The following is a 17,706-nucleotide window of genomic DNA, read 5'->3' on the forward strand; positions in this document are numbered from 1 at the left end:
GACCGCAGAGACAAAGCTCCCATAATTTTTCCCAGACTCAAACTCTGACTCGTGGCTTCTTTCGGGCTTCTGTTAGTTGGCGTTCTCAGCTTGACTTTGAGAGAAAAAATATATATGACTTGGTGGCTGCTCTTGCATTTTTCTTCTCGCTGCTTGGCAACCTTTTTTTGCAACGTTTCGTTTTGAGCTTTGTCCTTTAGGTTGGCGAGTGGAGGGATCTTAACCTTATTCCACTGTCGGCACATTCGAGGCGCTTGTGGGTTTGTTTATCGTCCTTTGCATCTCATTGAGCTCGTTCCTGTTTATGAACAGTCGTCGCTCGTTTGAATTGCTTACTCGGTCTGTTGAGGGTGCTCGCCTAGTCGACCCTTGGCACCATTCAGCTCGAACTTGGCCAGACTTTCTCTCTCTCTTACTCACTCTCTCTCTCTCTCTCTTTCCCTCTTCCTGCTTCTGTATCTTGGTCAAACGTGTGTTCACTCGGTTCGCCGTCCTTTTTGTGCTTTGCGCGGCACATTTAGCTTTTCATTGCATATTTATCCTAATTATAATGATTTATATGGTCCAGGTGACAGCGAATTCTCTATTTCTGATCATTTCAGTGGACTGCAAGAGATGAGATATCCTATTAATATAAGCTTGCTATAAATAAATGTTCCCCTCGTAGGTTTATATCGTTGTCCATGTGAATGTCTATTAAATTAGCTAATTAAAAATATATTTTACTTTAGGAACACTTACACGACTCCAGCTACCCTTTAATCAAAATCAAAAGTTGACAGACAGATTCAGAGATAAAGTCTTGTTTGTTGGTTTATGAACAGCTTGAAATTTCATTTGTAACGCAAGTGTCAGAAAATAATTGAATTAATTTTCGAATTGTCTGTGGTCGAGACGAAGTAGAGATGAAACTATATACCATTTGAAGGCTACCTGGAATATTCTCTTATTATATTTACCACGGGCGCAGAATAACAAGTTACATCACTTGCCTGCCAATCAATTTGGACTTCCTAATAATTAAGCAGAGCTCAGATGTCAATTAACTTCAGTTTTGATATGGCAAACAATTGCGTATAAAAGTTTATTATTCCAGCATCTTGTGGTATTTATGCGAGCTACTTCAGCATTGCAATTTACTTGGAGCAACAGTAAATAATGTCTATATCTTCGAGCGTGCAGAAAAATAATCAAATGTTTTTTTTTGCTGAGAGGTCTTGTGTGGAGTAGAGTGAAAGGTGCAAAACGCACAGGACCTATGCAAAGGACTCTAACTGAAAGCACTTAAGCCCATAAAATATTCAAGCCGTGAACATGTGGAAAAAATTACAGGAGCAACCGAGCGAAGAACACAAAAAGCAGGCATGCAACAAAAGAAACATCGTGGAATAAAAGAATGGAATGGATGAGTGGACATAACAGACATTACAGCGACGGGCAAGGACATGGAGCTCGAGGCCCAAAGTCAGCCGCGCAATTTGCCATTTCGCAGCAGTATGAAGAGGATGTCAGTCCCCGCTGTAAGGCAGCCAGCCACTGATTGAATAAAGAGTAAAGGACAAGAGGTTGGCCGGGCATGATGAGCTCCATAAATGTCGTACGGCAAGCGGAAACGGAAGCAAATGGCGCCGCTGTTGGGACTGCTGGCATTGTACAGCGGAAGTGGTAAAAGCAAAGGGCCCACTGTCCCAAGCTCCATCCATTTGCATTTGCTCGTAGGCAGCGAGCCATCGACGTCAACATCGACATCGACATCTATGTCGTTTCTGTTTTCCCTCAAAACACGCACACACGCACACCAACAGCCACTTCGATATGTGCTACCCAAGACAGGAGTGAATTTACAATGGAGTTGAATAATACATTCGAGGTCCGTTATTTTCCTTAAATTTGTAGACTTCACAAAAGCATTATCTTATGGACCCTAAAAATCAAGCTTCCTGCAACCAATAAACTAACGAATATCTTCTGCTCGAACAGCTCCTTGAAGAGCTGTTGAGTAAGATGGTGGCAACGCCTGCTTCGCGGTTATATTAAAAGCGCGATGAGGATATTAAACATGTCCTTAAGCATAAAATGTCAATAAACGCAACGGGCCGAAGCTAAGCCGTTTACATTGGCTGCACGACGGCGACAGCAAGGCGAAGGCGCCAGCTACACACACTCTTAACCAGACAAACGAATGAGCATCTTTTGCATCTGGCTCATAGTCTATACTCAGCGTGAACCAGTAGCGAAGGGGTATACTGACCTACCACAAAGCCAAAGCAGGTTTCGTCTTTGTGCATTTAAATGAAATTTAGAAAATTTAAAATGGCTGTTCGAGTGCAGGGTATGTTCGAGTCGAACCTTAGCTTAAGCAGGCTGGCTCCAACTTGCGTTTTTTTGTACTCTTTCGCAGTTTTGTTGTTGTTCTCTTTGGGTATTCTTGAATTACGTTACTTGTGCCACTCGCTTAGTGTAAGAAACTGAAGTGCAGTTCGGAAAGGAGTCTGAACATAAAAATGTCACATGGATAGCGTAAGCAGATGGTAAAGAAATTGAGTTAGTGATAACACGGCTCCTTGAATCTGATAAGCACTTAAAATATCGCATGCATGCAGATTTGTCGGGGTAAGTGAGCAGAAGTATTACTAAAATGGCTCGGCTATAAGTATGTCTGAACATGCTCGAGTATTTAGCTGGGGCAGACACAAGTCGCAAGCAGTACGATTGTAATTGAAACCTTATCAGCAGACAAACTCAGTTACGTTCTCATTGAGCTCTTCGAGTTTCTTAAAAAATGCTGCACTTCATTGTTGTTCTTGCTACTCTTATCAGAAGCCCGAATTTTGAAGGGTACAAGTTACGACTAATTGGTTCTTGGGAGTGAATCGCGGTCTGAATATTCACATCTCACAGCTCAGTTAGTTGCTTTGATAATACCGAATGGAGTAGTTGCAGCGGTATGAAAGGTAGAAATTGTGAAGCGAGCTGCGTGGCCAGAGAAGTGACTGAAATTCTTTTATCCTAGTCTCCAGCCGGTGGTTAAATGCCATCTTCTTGGCTGTGCAACTGTGGCAAGCGTGCGGCCTGTCCGTGGAACAACTCTGCAACTTTTGGCCCAGAAGCGGCTACGTTGGTGACCCCAGAGATTGCCAGAGCTGGGGCTACTGCAAAAATAATAAGCTTGCGGCTCGTGGACGGTGCCATAACAATCTGTATTACGATTCACAGTCTGGTAGGTGTGACAAAGCCCATCTGGTACGATGTGCTCCTCAGTACTGGGAGCTTTGCGCCCAGAGCCAGAGTGAAGAGTACTTTGCCGACCCGTTAGACTGCACAACGTACAATAAATGTGATAACGAGGGCAATAATTATGGACAGCGTTTCTGTGCCGAAGGCTTTGTGTTTAGCAACAGGCTGCAGACATGTGTTTCAAGTGGCAACGGATGTCCACAGGAAACTGTTTCCATATGTGCCTACATGCAAAGTGGCACTACCGTTGGCGACCCACTGAACTGCGGCCTCTACCTGGAGTGCGAGGGCGGAAGAGGCATTAGACGGGCCTGCACAGGTGCCCGTTATTACAACTATAAGAGAGACCGGTGCCAGCCAACTCAGCCAAAATATTGTCCGCCTGATGGAAGCAGCTATAAGCCCGTCAAGTATCCGCCTCCGTCCGTGCACGTCTCTGTGTGTGCCAGCTTCTACCCAGATAACGATTCCGGAGTTGTACTCATTTCTGATGCAGAGACTTGCCACGGCTACTACGAGTGCAACTCGAAACACTTTGTTGGCAAATGGCGCAGTTGTCCACATGGCACACATTTCCAGTGGTGGAGTCAAAGGTGTGTAAGACCCGAGTCTTATAGCTGCCCCTACGATCGCTGTGGCAATCTGAACGCGACCTTTGTCGCCGCAATAAACACAGGCTGCTCCGAATATATTCAGTGTAATAATCAGATATCCCATAATATTATCAAGTGCTCGGAAGCATATCCATACTTTGATGAAAGAAGAAGTGTCTGCAGCAAGGATTTTCCAAATTATACTGTATGCTATATGGAAGATTAATATGTCTCGACGCGTCAGCGTACCACATAATTGCACTTCTCTTTAATAAATTACCAAACATTTATAATTATAAAAAGGCAATGTACAGATTATTTCAGCCTTTTGCTGGTTGTTTAGGATTTTTGGGTATACCGCAGAGTTAATGATTAATTCATTCATTTAATATCTCAAAGGAATCGGAAACAAACCAAGGGGCAGAGGCCAAGTTAGCAGCAGCAAACAGAGGCAAGAAACGCGTAGACCGAAATTTATGCCTACCCAACATTTTCAGCGCATTTTTTCACACTCCTATTTTAATGGTACGTAGTTAAGGACAGGGCACAGCTGGTGCACAATGTGTTTCGAAGGACTTTTTTGTTTCCATAATTTTTCGCCGCTCGCGCAAAACTGTGGAAGATGCACAAGAACTTTAACAATATTCGAGGGTTGTTAGTCAACTCGCAGCCAAGGACTTTATACTTCTTTTTAGCTCATAAAGTGGTTTTAGTAGTGAGTGCTTGTTCAGGAGGAGACATATTAGGGGCTTAAATTATATTCGTATACAAGAATTCCTCAATTGTGGTGCTTAAAAATAATAATTTAGTAGTTTTATCATATGGTTATATGTACATAAAATATAATAAAATAATCATAATTTATTTGTTAAAAATTCAGGTTAGCATGAGCATCGCTGAAAATAGAGAACACAGTCTAGATATGACAAATGTGATTTATTTGCTTAAAATGGCATTGCTTTGCAAAAAATAAATAAAAGAATCGTAAACGTAAATTTATATTTGAAGACTAAAACGGTCATAAATCAGATATAAATTCGATCGTTAGACGAACAGCGAACATACTCAGACGATATATGGTCTAATGTTACTTAAATGTACAACAGGGTTCAGAGCAAGGTGTGCAAATGTTTCATTTTTTGCGCTTCACATAAATTTCTCATGTTTCATGTTTTCGGCTTAGCACACTCCACGTTGGCAACAGGAACAGAGGCGACAGAGGCGATGTTAAGTACGAGGATAAGTGGAGCGAGGCAATGGCTTCAGCTAACCATTGTGGCCTCGAAACGAAGCCAACAACACGATGAGTCATTGAATTATTATGATTGACTTTTATTACATGGAATCGCAATTTATTTTACTTAACAACAAGCAGCCAAACGAACCAACGTGGCCCAAAGGCGTACCAGCAACAAGCGTGGCCAAAAAGCATTCCGAAAATTTGAATGAAAAGTTATAAAGAAATTACGTTATTTATCATTCGCAGTGTTGTGCAGCCCGCGGCCGAAGAAAAATAGAGAGCGAAAGAGAGAGAGAGAATGAGAGAGAGGGAGAGCCAGGGCGAGACAGAGACGCGACCGACCCAACAGCAACCCAAACCGTTTCCGTTTCCGCTCATTTATTTGCCTGACTGTCAAGCTCACACACACACACACACACATGTACAGACACACACATATACAAACGCATATTTTTCCAGAGCTCTGCGCTCTGTTGGTTGTAGTTTATACACTGCTAAAAAGTTTAACTTCGCGCAAGAGAAATTTAAATTTATTGTTTTGCGGTTTTATTGAACGACTCCGGCATCACCTCAATCGCCATCCGGTATTCACGCCCACACTTTATCACGATCCTGACAGCAGCTTGGCGAAAAATTAGTCGCTGTTCGGCAATCGATGGGCGTTTGATTTACTGCCATGGCAAGATTGAACTGCCTAATTGCTATAAAATTGGGCGTGGTCGCTGTGCCAGCCACCAAGGTGCATTTAAGGTAGCCAAACAGCAGCTGCCTCTGGACTTCGATTACAAATCGAGCAATCCCTTGCCAAAGACTTTTCAGTGCTAAACTTGGCCCTTAGCGTGGCAGTTGAATGTGTACCAACTTTCCTAGTATCGGGTAACAATCGATTTAGGTATATTTAGTAATATAAAATCAATTTTTTAGATGCCAACGAGTCGATCATGATTGTCTAGCTTGCGAACTCTGAAAAACTTTACATTATAATTGTGCAGCCTTATTGAAGAAAAGCTTAATTTTCATTTTGCTTCCTGAATATTTTTCAGTGATTAAACTGCTTTTCAAGCTTTGACTAATTGACGGAATGAACAAGAGAATTTATCAAGTAAATCTAGCTTTTCGTTAGGCTATGCTTAATAGTTCCAGCAGCTAGTAGTAAGTCTTCTAATAATTGATGTAAAGACTGTGTAAACTGTAGATGTAGTCAGAAGATGCTTGGGTGCATCTGCCTAATAGGCCTAATTGAAGTTGAAAAAAAAGGGTGTCTTCCAGTCAAACACTCCCGATCCGAGGCGCTCTCCTTACCCTTGAATTTCTAAGGACGCACACCCCAAGCTTTGCGTTGTCAGGGCCAATGGCGCCAGCCAACGGTTTTGTCAGCCTAACAATTCTTAGCCCTGGCATTGCTTTCACCCTGTGGCATACAGTGAGCCTTTTGTTTTTCTATCTGCCGGGTGGATTACTTGGTTACCTTGGGATGAGATGCTGTCCGTTGCTGCGAAGTTTCATTTTGCTTTCCTTTTTCCATTTCAGTTTCGGGCTGGGTCGCTGTGTTGGTGGCTGTGTTGCCAAATAGCTGTTTGCCAGATGCTTATGCCTTCGTTGTTGACATTTAGTTGACATACACAACACAACACCAGTCCCCGGCCCTGCCTTCTCTCTATTGCTCACTGGGTGCTGTGCACTTCCGGCAACAGGCCATGTAATAGATCATCAGGCGACTTTGTTTGCACTTCGCCACTGAACCCCGGAGCTGTCTCTGGCATCCTGGCATCCTACAACGCTCCATCGCTCCATCGTGGCCTTCGTCCGTCTGGCGTTGATTGCTCGTCCTCAGCTGCTGCATTGAGCTTTATTATTGCAAGTTAGAACGGCAGACGACCCCGCCTCGCCTCGGCCCGACTTGCACTGGCTTAGACAATTTTTGAAAGGTTATTTCTCTTGCGACAGCCGCGGTCCGTACTTTGTTGCGCTTTGCACTTCATTTGCTGTCCGTCCATTCCTCCTCATTGCTGCAATAAATATTGTTTATTCTACTCCATCGTGTGCTGCATCGCCCGGACAGCTATTTGTTATGTCATTCGGCTGCAGCCGCTGACATTCATCTAGCCGGAGCGACAGCATCCTGAAATATGGCCGAGACATGTTTCGATAAGTATTATAACTCTCAAAGGGGATACCAATTTGTTGCAGACACACGCCGCAGCATGCCCCTGGTAATACTTCGAGTGTAGCATGCACACATACAGCAAATGTGTATCAGCGGCGATTATACTTATTCATGTACAGTTATCTTTCAGTGTGTATAATATTACCATGGGAAATTCCTTAGTCGTTAAGACAACATTCCATTCCATTAGTGTAGTCGTTGACGGATGCCACTCCACCACCACCTGAGGCGCTAAATTCCATCAAAATTTCAAAAAGTTATGAAACAAAAACTTTGTCTTAAAAAATTGGTTTCCATTGACAATTTAAATACAAATACCAAAGGTAAAAAATAAAGCTTGTACAACTTTTCTAGTCGCACCTGAAATACCCTGCAGCTATGAATTGGCACAAAACTTTTTACCCATTTAATGTTTTCTAAGCCGCAATTATAATACGAATTTTTTTAAGGAGAATAAAAAACTCAATGCCAAGTTTTGTCAATATATTTTCGGGAGGAAGAAGAATAGATAAGTTTTGTTATTTGCCACAATAGGTTCGATTCGATAGAGTCCGACATATGCATTTCCCAGGAGCAAACAGACCCAAGAAGTACAAGCAACGCCTAAAATTGGCAAATATCTTTATTTGTAAATTGCTTATTATAATCCTCGCTTTGTATGCTAGGGACTATTTGCGCCTGGCACCAGGTGGGGGTCTAAAAGGTTTCCGTCGGGACTTAGAGTCCACAATGAGCACAGATTGGCGTTTTAAGAAGTTGCGAGATGGCACCTCATTGTCATCATCGGCTGTGGCCACTGGGAGTAGAAGAGTCTGATGAATATTGGCCGGACTACACTGGTTTGGTTAACCTACCTGCTGCCGGCGCCTGTTCTGGCGAGGACGACGAAGTGCCTGCCGCTCGCTGCGAGCGTCCTGCGAATAAGTTGTAATAACACATGGGCATTGGCTGCGGCTTCTCGCCCTCGGGCACGGACGGCGATTTGGGTGGCTCCAACGGGTACAAGTCCTCCTCTTCGTCTTCTAAGTCCAGATTGGGTATTTCAAGTGGTGGTATATCGTCTGCTTTGCTGAGCTCTTGGCAGCGTTTGATTTTCAGCTTAAGGATCTGATAAAACTCAAATTATTGCAATAGCCCAGCTGCTAGAGTAGGATGTGCTATTTACCTCAATTAGGTCCTCGTCCTGCGCCACATGTGCCAGGAAGTTGGGCAGCTCTGCTACGGTGATGTGCAGCTTACGTTCTCGCATGTCAATGTTGTTCTCATCCACTTCCTGCACCTTGAATATCATCTCGCAAATGCGCTCCTTCAGATATTTGAGCACACCCAAGGACTTGTCAGCGGCATCTGTGTCTTTCTTGCGTTCTTCTTCCATTGCAGCAATGTTGTTTTTTATTTGTTCGATGATCTCCTGATTGCTATCCATCAGAATTGGATGATTATTTAAGTGGACATTTTTCAGCACTATTCAACTTACACTTCACTCTCTTTGACATCCGAAAACTTTGAAGCCTCCAACTCGCTGGCAAGTGCCTCACGTTCTGCCTCCAAATTGGCTTTTTCGGCTTCAGCTGCTTTGCGTAAATATGTGAGACGTGCAGCTGACTCCTTTTGGGCGCTGAAGCGCTCAAAGACTTCGAAGGGTGAGGTGGCGCCCGAAGCCTCCATAAGCTGCTTAAACAGGGACTCCATGTCGCTGGTCACGCTCTCGAGTTGTGAAACTGGCTCCTCTTCACCGTTCTCAGTCTTGGCCGTGTGCTGATCGCCCGAGCTTGATCCCACACTATCCTGATGCACGAGTGTCTTGGTCTCTGCGAAAAGCTTGCGTCCAATGCGCTCCAACTCCAGCTTACGCGCCTCCACCTGCTTTCGAAAGTCCAGAGCCTGGCGCTCGCGCGTCTTCTGTGAGAGATTGGCCTGTTGCTCTTGGCGCTGCAGCACCACCTTGGCCGCATCTCGCATTTCGATGGCTTCATTGTGCACCTGTTGCAGGCGTTCGATCTCCGACTTTTGCTCGCTAAGTGAATGCTCCAATTCACGTAAACTGCGCTCGAAACGCTCCGCATCGGTCATGAGCGAAGCTTCGATAGAACGATATTTTTTGCGTATGTGCTCAGCTTCCATCCACTGTACGTTGGTGCGATGTATCTCATTCTCCAACTGACAAACAAGCTGAGTCAGACCAATGCCCGGTTTAGTCTGATGCCTTTTTCTATGATGATAGGACTCACCTTGCGATTGGCGTCCTCCTCGAGTGTCTCTGGTGGCTTCTCACCCAAATTTTGGCTTTGTGCCTCTTTGTTAGCCAATAGTTCCCGATATTTTTCCACCAAGCGACTGAAGTGCTGCTGTCGTGTCTTGAACCGATGACGCAGCAGATCCATTTGCTTGCGACTCTCGGTTATCTTGAGATCGGTCAGGAAAAGCGCATCTTCGGCATTCTTCGCTCCAATTGGATATGTAGCCTTACCCACAATGATGCTGGGCGTGGCACTCTGCTTCTTACGCGGCTCAGCGCTGGAATCCTTAATGACCACCGAGCGCTGTAGCGGATGGCGTAGTCGACTTACCTTAACCGTCAATTCCTTAATTTCCTTTTTCAAAGTTCCAATCGTGTCGCAGTTAATTCGATTCTGCTTCTGCCATTCCGCTGCATTGGCCGTCTTTTGACCCTCTGAGCAAACACTTGGGATGTAAATTAGTTTCAATAAGTGCACTTAAGTTTCCTCACCAGCCAGCAGAATTCGTTTCTTAATTTCATTGATTTGCCGATTCAAGTCATTCAACTTCTCCGATTCCATGGCGTCCGCTGCCGTCAGTTTGCTTCTACATTTTACTGAATGCGGCTCTTTTGTTTGATCAATACACCAAACAAACTTGTTATGGCGATAGTATTTGCATGGCGACCGCCTGGTTGACAAAAGCAGCTGACACTACAGCGATGTCTCTAGAGCCTAGTCATAGTCCTGCATAGTCTCTACATTTCTATTCACAAGTCATCCCAAATCACTTGAATTTATCGATAGCTTATGCTCAAGTATTGCCATATCTTATTGGACAGACCACACAACGTGTAGGTCTATGCAGGGGAACAAGCCTGCTCAATTTCAATTTTAGCTATACAACTTTGTTTGATCAAATTAGGATACAAATGAGTTGATGTTGGCCTTACGTTCACAAAGACAGGCAGACTCAATTGAGGGCGGCGTAAAAGAGTGCACAAATGTTAAGAAATAATTATGTGAAAAGTTCAAATTTAAATTTAATTAAATCTGTCTTGCCTTGCGTGCTGGAAGTATTGCTACGCTACTCAGCAGCTATTCGCTTTTATATAACTCCAAAATAGTCAATATTTTAGCACAATAACACTCATCTGAAATGAATAAATGAAAGACTTGGTTTTCAAAATTGATAACGGAATAACATTTTGACTGAACTGAACAACACAAAAATATATGTATATATATATATATATATATATATATATATATATATATATATATATGTATTAATGTATGGGTGTCTTTACACAATTGGCCACAGTGTGCACAAACTGAGAAGCCACGTCTGCGTCTGTGAAACTACAGGACAGAGGCTGGTGAACTCCTTGAGGACAATTCGCGAAATTGTAGTAGAGCCAGTGACAGCTGTTGGATGCATTTGCCGAATATTTCACGCTCCATTTGCCATCTACGGGCACATGCACCAGCAGATCTTGTGAGTTCTGGTCCCAGAGTAGAATGTAACAGTTCCCAGTGCTTGGCTGTCTCCAAACCTCAATCAGGCCTTCGCCTAAGCATTCGATTATTGTCTAGAAATTCATGAGTTCTTAATTCATTTACCTTTCTTAAGCCATTGCTTTTTACTGTCAAAAGCGAAAAGTTTAGTTTCCTTGCGGAATATCTGAACACCTGTCTTTCTAATAACTCCTGGATCACTTATATCGAGGAACGTCTTTAGTGTTCCTTCGAGCTTCTCATTCCGGGTTACAACAGGGTCAATGGTCAAGTCCACATTAGATTCAGTTGATTCTAGATCATCTACATGTCCATTAGCTCGCACTTGATTATCTCTCGTACTCTTTAGATTATCAAAATGTTTCTCTTGTGGGGAATCAATATTTATTTCAGTATTATCAAGACACATGCCAATTAGCTTCAAATTTTGACCTGGCTGGCAATGATTCATATTTTCATCGGAAGTGGGCGGAGAAAACTCATGAAGTTTTTGCCAACTTAAAAGGTTAATTTTATAAAAAGCTAAATGGTGGCTAGAAATGCCTTTTGGAAAAAAAAATTAGGATCTACGTAAATTAATTATGGGAGCTCTTACTAGATTGAGTTGTTGGCAAATCTAGCTGCTCTTCGCGTAAAATGTCTTTAATAACATTTGCAGTCAATAGTCTACACTTCAGAATATCATCGTATGAGACTCTAATCCTCATTTGATTAGCATTGACAAAGAAGTCGTTCACACTCTGTGCAGAAAGCAATCTACTCCTGAAGATTTCGTTAAGTATTCCAGACTTGGGCTGTACCACAGAGGGTGCTTCTGTATTATCGGACGTGATAACTTTCTCTAGTTCAGCATAACCTGGATCCATATCTGCTATGAAGTATACGTCGTTGTCCTTCTCTTCGTAATGTGCTAGCTTCGGTTTCTCCAAAGTCAGTTCCATCGAATTGTGATGCGAATCGTGTGGCGAATCGGACTCAAACGACAACAATTTTGAATAGTCGATACTCTCGGGAAAAATGTTCAGTTTATGATTAGATGAAATCGTGCTGAGTCTGGTGGCAGGCCAAGATAAGTCCATCACGAGCTCTTCTGAAGCTGGACTATTAATGACTTCTAGGCAGTTTTCCAAATCACTTGCCAATTCCAACGAGCAGACAGGCTTCAGATAAGGAATCGCCCCTAGACTTAGCAGCGGTTGTTTAGTTTTAAAATCGAAAATGTATTGACCTTGCGCACTTATACATCGAGTCGAGTGCTTGCTACCTTCCAACATTCTGAAAAATATTTAAGTGCACTACAATTTGGAAAAATGTTATTAATTTATATTTATTGAATGATCGGCTACTAGATGTATAGCTACAATTGGCTTAAGATATCCCTTTAACAATGTAATATGAGCTTACTTTTGTCAACGTTGTTTACATTTATTTCAAACGATTTCCTTCCTTCGGACTATTCTCCATATAAATATATGTTGATTGCTTTTCATTCAACATTTGTTTTTAATTACACATTGAGCGAGTGCTTTGATATTATATTTTATTCAGCTGGCTCTTAATTTCCCTAGTGTTCTCTAGATTCATAACTCATTGCGATTCACGATGCGGAAACTTCGATTATTTCCACGAGCAATTTAGCCAGTGTCTAATTACACTTTTCTCATTGCCCATCAGCGAGTATATACGTAATTATCAGTCGGAAAACAGAAATGAAAACGTGGCCTGGGAACCAAGTAGCTTTGACAACAAGTTGTCTTTGAGGTATTTCAAAAGTCTTTTGCCAACAAGAAAGATAGCCACAGGGTCGACTAAAAGCAAAGCGTACAATTGAGAAAGTGTTTACCCTCCACTGACCAGAATAGCCGTATTATACCCTGCACTTAATCCAAAGGAACAACAATGCCAGTTATATCTTTTTATATAGTTTTATAAATTCTAGAGAAGTAATAAGGACTACTTTACATTACTTTTCTATAATGTCTGTCAACTCAATAAGATATAGACATTGATTACAAATTTAAATTTTGTTTTTATTTTATGGATATCTTGGTAACTATTATTTATTAATTTTTTTTTAATTTTTTTTAAATTAAGAATAAAAACATAATATATAAAAGTAAAAAGCAATATATATAAGAGTTAGAAGAGTTGTAGCCCAATTGTAATTGATAGCGAATGCATTTTCCTCAACATGACGTTACATAAAAATAAAAAATGTTAGTAAAATATATAAAAAATCGATGCCAACTAAGGCTTAGTTAAAGGGCATACTTTAGCTGATCAGTCTGGACCCTATCGCTTTGTTTGAACGTATTGGGCTAAGCGCCAGCAGCTGAACAACAGCAAGAACTACAAGTAGGGTGGCTAAGGCAAACAGCGCAATGTAAATCAAAAATATGCATAAAATGCGAAGAGAACAAATACAAAATGCGAACAACAAGTAAGCAAATAGCAAAAAAATACACAAATGCAGGTCCAAACAGAAGCGAATTTGGGCTTTAAAGCAAAAACCATTTAAATGTTCGCCCCATTTAATTTGTATAGTATTTGTGCCACAATACGGCACTTCCGCTCCGCTTTGCCGTTGCAGTTCAGCGTGTGTGTGTGTGTGTGTGTGTGCCTCTCAAATTGACTTTGCCAGTTCAGTGTATACCTTTGTTCGATGGCCCGCCTACTATCCGCCCATCGTGCAACCACAAGTTGGTCCTTTTAGATTTTAGCTGTTGACACTTGGTTCTTGTTCTTGTCTGTGACTTTTTCTTTCAGTTATATTTTGTTGACACTTTGCTGTTCCCGAATCCAATGGCAAAAGCAAAACATGTCAAAGTATGATTTGAAAAAATTCCAAATTGATTTATGTGTTTGTTTGGGAGTAAACGAAAGCATTTGCGATTAAGCTTACCAATGTAAAAAGAATACGAGCAAAAGTAATAAAATGTCTCCGGCTTTTCTGCAACTTGACAGACATCAAAAACTGTAAAGAGCAAATAAGCAACGTGTGTACACATCACAAACGTAGCCTTGTGGCTCCGGCTCGAAGGACCAAAAAATGTGAATACAAATAACTGTGGTGGTGTTCAGTTGTGTAATGGTCTTTATTCGTCTGAGCAAGAGTTCTTATACCCTGGCTCATGCGTATTTCGTCTCTTAACCTAAGTACATTATGTAATGAGTGGAGCTCCAAGCGGGAGACATACTATGCTCTCCGCTATGTAGCTTCTTATATATAGCTTGTATATAAGTGCATATAAGTGCATATGGCATAAACATTAGGCAAGCGGCATAGACCTTAGGCAGTGCGTACGCGGCATCTCCCGCGCTGCTGTAGTCTGACCATAAGTGGCTGATCATATTACATTTGCTTATCTTGCGTTCGCTCTATGTTTATGCGTAGGGACAAATGTCACTATATGCGTATTTAGTATACACTATCATATGTTAGGCATATGACGCATCTATATACAGAATACTCCACATAGCTTCGGGTATTATGAATACGTTATTAAATATACTACAGTATGTTCATGCCTGAACACAACGACTTCTTAAGCCAATGAATAGCTTATTTAGAACTTAGAGCTGTGAAAGTATTCATTAGAATTAGTATTATTAGAAATAAAGCAACTTTCAGTATGAAAGCTTATTATTTAATTTAATTGTCGACACGATCTTGGCATAGCAAAATATGTTCAACTAACGAAAGATCACAATAGAAACTAATTTATTAATAATTAAACTAGACTTAATATTTTCAATAATAATATAAAAAAGACTTTAAGACAAGATTATAATCTTTATCGTTGATTAGATTTAGGAAAACTCAATCTAGCATCATGGGAAAATCAATTATTGTAAGCTTGAATCCGACCCTCCAAAACCTACAAATCAAACACATTTTCAAATTAATTAAAATTAAGCCGCTAAACGCTGATGGGAGGCTGCACATGTGGCAACTGGCAATGATAAGGAAATAATAAGGCACAAGTTTACAGATGCGGCGCGAAGTCCAAAGTCAAGCGAATGGGAATGGGAGTGAAACATCTCTTACAAATTAATTACATTTTATAATTTAAAGATAAACGCCATCAGCGTCGCTGTATGTGATAGATATAATGTGGTGTGTGCTTATTATATCTGTGTGTGCGAGTGTGTGTTCTTTGTGTGTGTGTGTCCTCTGTGTGTTATGGGAGCCATGTCGCTGCTGGCGCTCCTGTTGATTATGTTCAGGCCGTGTCGCGTCGACAGGTTCAGTGACCTCTTGCTCTGACATTTGCTCGTCATGCCCATGCACAGCGCAGTCGACCAGCTACCACATATGCTCATACTCTTTGACGCACACACACACTCGAGGCTGTTTTGCGTTTGTGTGTAAGAATGTATGTCCTGCAGGCAGTACCTGAAAGCCAGGCAACCTTTGCACCAGCCGACAGATGCTGAAACATGTATAAAAACTTACCAGGCGTACGCAGAGCAGCGCAGCGCAGCGCGAAATTATTCTAATTAGAGCTCCCTCCCACAACAGCCTTTTGAAAGCTATCTCCCACTAGCTGTTCCTTTTATATGTATAAAATATTTTGCATTTCTCTCATTTTAACGTAATACTGTGACTGAATAGTTCTATGAATGGACCTAATCATGAAATCATCCCTATGAAAGGCTTTCAAAATAAAACGACTCATGAGGCATGATTCAACTGCAATTGGCTAATATTGCCTAGCCTCATTTAATTATATAAGCTAATTATATAAAGATATTTATATAAGATATAAGATAAATGGCGTTAGGCTCATTTACATACAAAACTCATTTGATTTTATTTAACAAATCTAGAAATGCGAAGTCTATTCTAACTCTAACGTTTCCTTTTAATACTTACGTATTATTATAAAAGCATATAAAATTACACAGAAGTCCTAACAAATTAATAAACATAAATATAGTATATTTATTAATATTATTTATTAATAAATATTGACGACATTACATGTTTTCGCCCAATTTGCGGCATGTCCTATGAATAACATAACTCACAATCAGCGATTATATGGGGAGTGCAGTTTATGAAATATCGTCAAAATGTGCTTGAAAGGTTATCGTGTTCTGTGCCATGTGTCCTGGCATGTTTTCGCATGCACATACATATATACGTGAGTTATATAAGGAGAGAAAACGTATTTTGAGCATATCATTGCCAACACACACAAACTTTGGCTTTAGCTTAATTCAGTTTGGACCAACACGCTCGGAACACAGTGCACAAACAGTTGCCAACTGCTGCTGATGCTGCTGCTGCCGCTACCGCTGCTGATGATAATGGCCAGATGGTGACGAGGATGACACTGCAGCCTATCAAGCTGCCAAAAGACAGGCAAATGTCAAGCCAGTGCCCGACGCGTACTACATTTTTCGTCAGATTCAAATGTTGTGCTCCACATGTGCTGATACAGTTGCCTGGTTGTGCTATACTCGGAGCTGTCATGTGTTAAATTAGGAGCCGGCAGGCGCCTGAATTGCTCTGCTTTCAACATCAGCCCCTGTGCACGTGTCGCATGATGTATGACATTTTTGCGCCTCATAAACAGCCACATTCGCCGGCTGGTAATCAGGTGTTCACAATCCAGCGCACTCCACGTGTCGCTTGCCATTTTGCTGCTGCTTTGTTTATGCGCCCAGCATTCGGGGTCCAAAAAATCAGCTCGCCAACTCCGACCCACCTGCACTGCAAAGTGCCCTAGGCAAAATGTGGGTCCAACCTCTGTGCCTCTGGTCTGTTTAGTTAGTTCAGTCAGCGTCGAACGGGTGGCGTCGGGCTGTTTGTTTGCCTTAACGAAATTGGCACGAATGGCAATGGCGTTTGCCGTCATGTTGACAATTTGTTCTCCTGCTCGTACTATAAACTGACTTATTTGCCTCAACGGTGTAATTTAAATGTAGCAAAAGTTGCTTGACCCCGCCGGCAGCAGTGAAACCAGGCCTACATTAACACGTAAGTTAATACAAAGCAGCAGCTTTTTTTGGGCAAAATTACATTTGCTAGGGTGAAAATTGCTGAAAACTATATTTTCCGCTTTAGGCAGGAATTTTTACATGCGAATTAATTTGTGTGGCTTTGCAAAAACCATGATTCAAGAGAAATAATGATGATGCTTAGTTGCTGCAAAGCTAAGCTGAACTCTAGACTGTAAATAATAAAATAAATAAGAAAAAATCCTCGCTGTGCTTGGAAATTACTCAGATTTGGTGAATACAGTTACGAAAATCCATAGTTGAAGATTTTATTGCATTTAAAGTACATATGGTTTAATTGCTTAAACTTTCTAAAAACTCGTCTGGATCCTACAGCTGCACTAACAAATAGTGGCTCATATATTAGTAATTAGTTCAATCAATGTCCAGATGGAAAGTATAAATTTGAAAACGTCTGAATAAATGTAAATAAATTCGATTAATTTTTATTGTACAATATGTTCTTTAAAATATATAAATAAATGAAATTAAAGAAAATACAAACATATAAAAGGCCGACTCATCCACTCAAGTGGACATCAATGGAGATTCATCAAATTACAACTGCGACATCCGACTAAAAGTGAACTGGAGTAAATTGTTAAATCGATGCTCATTCAAAATGGTTTGGCTCTGCGTGCGAACTATTTTGAGTTTTCATAGATTCTGCCATCGTTAGGCTGCGTTAGGTGGGAGTGTCCAAAATCTCATTAAAAATACATCTCA

General features: G+C 41.4%; 3 protein-coding genes across 3 annotated transcripts; 1 reads left to right on the forward strand and 2 right to left on the reverse strand.

The window, feature by feature from the left end:
- The first annotated feature begins 2,738 nt into the window (after positions 1-2,738).
- Positions 2,739-4,056, forward strand: LOC111599789 (peritrophin-44). Its single transcript, XM_023315564.2, has 2 exons — positions 2,739-2,954; positions 3,014-4,056. The coding sequence occupies exons 1-2, from the start codon at positions 2,948-2,950 to the stop codon at positions 4,054-4,056; spliced, it is 1,050 nt and encodes a 349-aa protein (XP_023171332.2). The 5' UTR covers positions 2,739-2,947.
- A 3,742-nt stretch (positions 4,057-7,798) lies between these two features.
- Positions 7,799-10,315, reverse strand: LOC111599809 (myosin-9). The gene is made up of 6 exons (XM_023315593.2): positions 9,969-10,315; positions 9,469-9,911; positions 8,715-9,409; positions 8,403-8,655; positions 8,092-8,344; positions 7,799-8,033 (listed from the first exon to the last, which is right to left on the reverse strand). Exons 1-6 carry the CDS (start codon positions 10,036-10,038, stop codon positions 7,906-7,908), a joined length of 1,842 nt encoding a protein of 613 aa, XP_023171361.1. The 5' UTR covers positions 10,039-10,315; the 3' UTR covers positions 7,799-7,905.
- A 430-nt stretch (positions 10,316-10,745) lies between these two features.
- On the reverse strand, positions 10,746-12,341 carry LOC111599788. Its single transcript, XM_023315563.2, has 3 exons — positions 11,570-12,341; positions 11,080-11,517; positions 10,746-11,029 (listed from the first exon to the last, which is right to left on the reverse strand). The coding sequence occupies exons 1-3, from the start codon at positions 12,246-12,248 to the stop codon at positions 10,746-10,748; spliced, it is 1,401 nt and encodes a 466-aa protein (XP_023171331.2). The 5' UTR covers positions 12,249-12,341.
- Between the last annotated feature and the right edge of the window lie 5,365 nt (positions 12,342-17,706).

Source organism: Drosophila hydei, unplaced genomic scaffold (assembly GCF_003285905.1).
Source record: "Drosophila hydei strain 15085-1641.00,03,60 unplaced genomic scaffold, DhydRS2 tig00000001-arrow-pilon, whole genome shotgun sequence".
Taxonomy (NCBI): Eukaryota; Metazoa; Arthropoda; class Insecta; order Diptera; family Drosophilidae; genus Drosophila; species Drosophila hydei.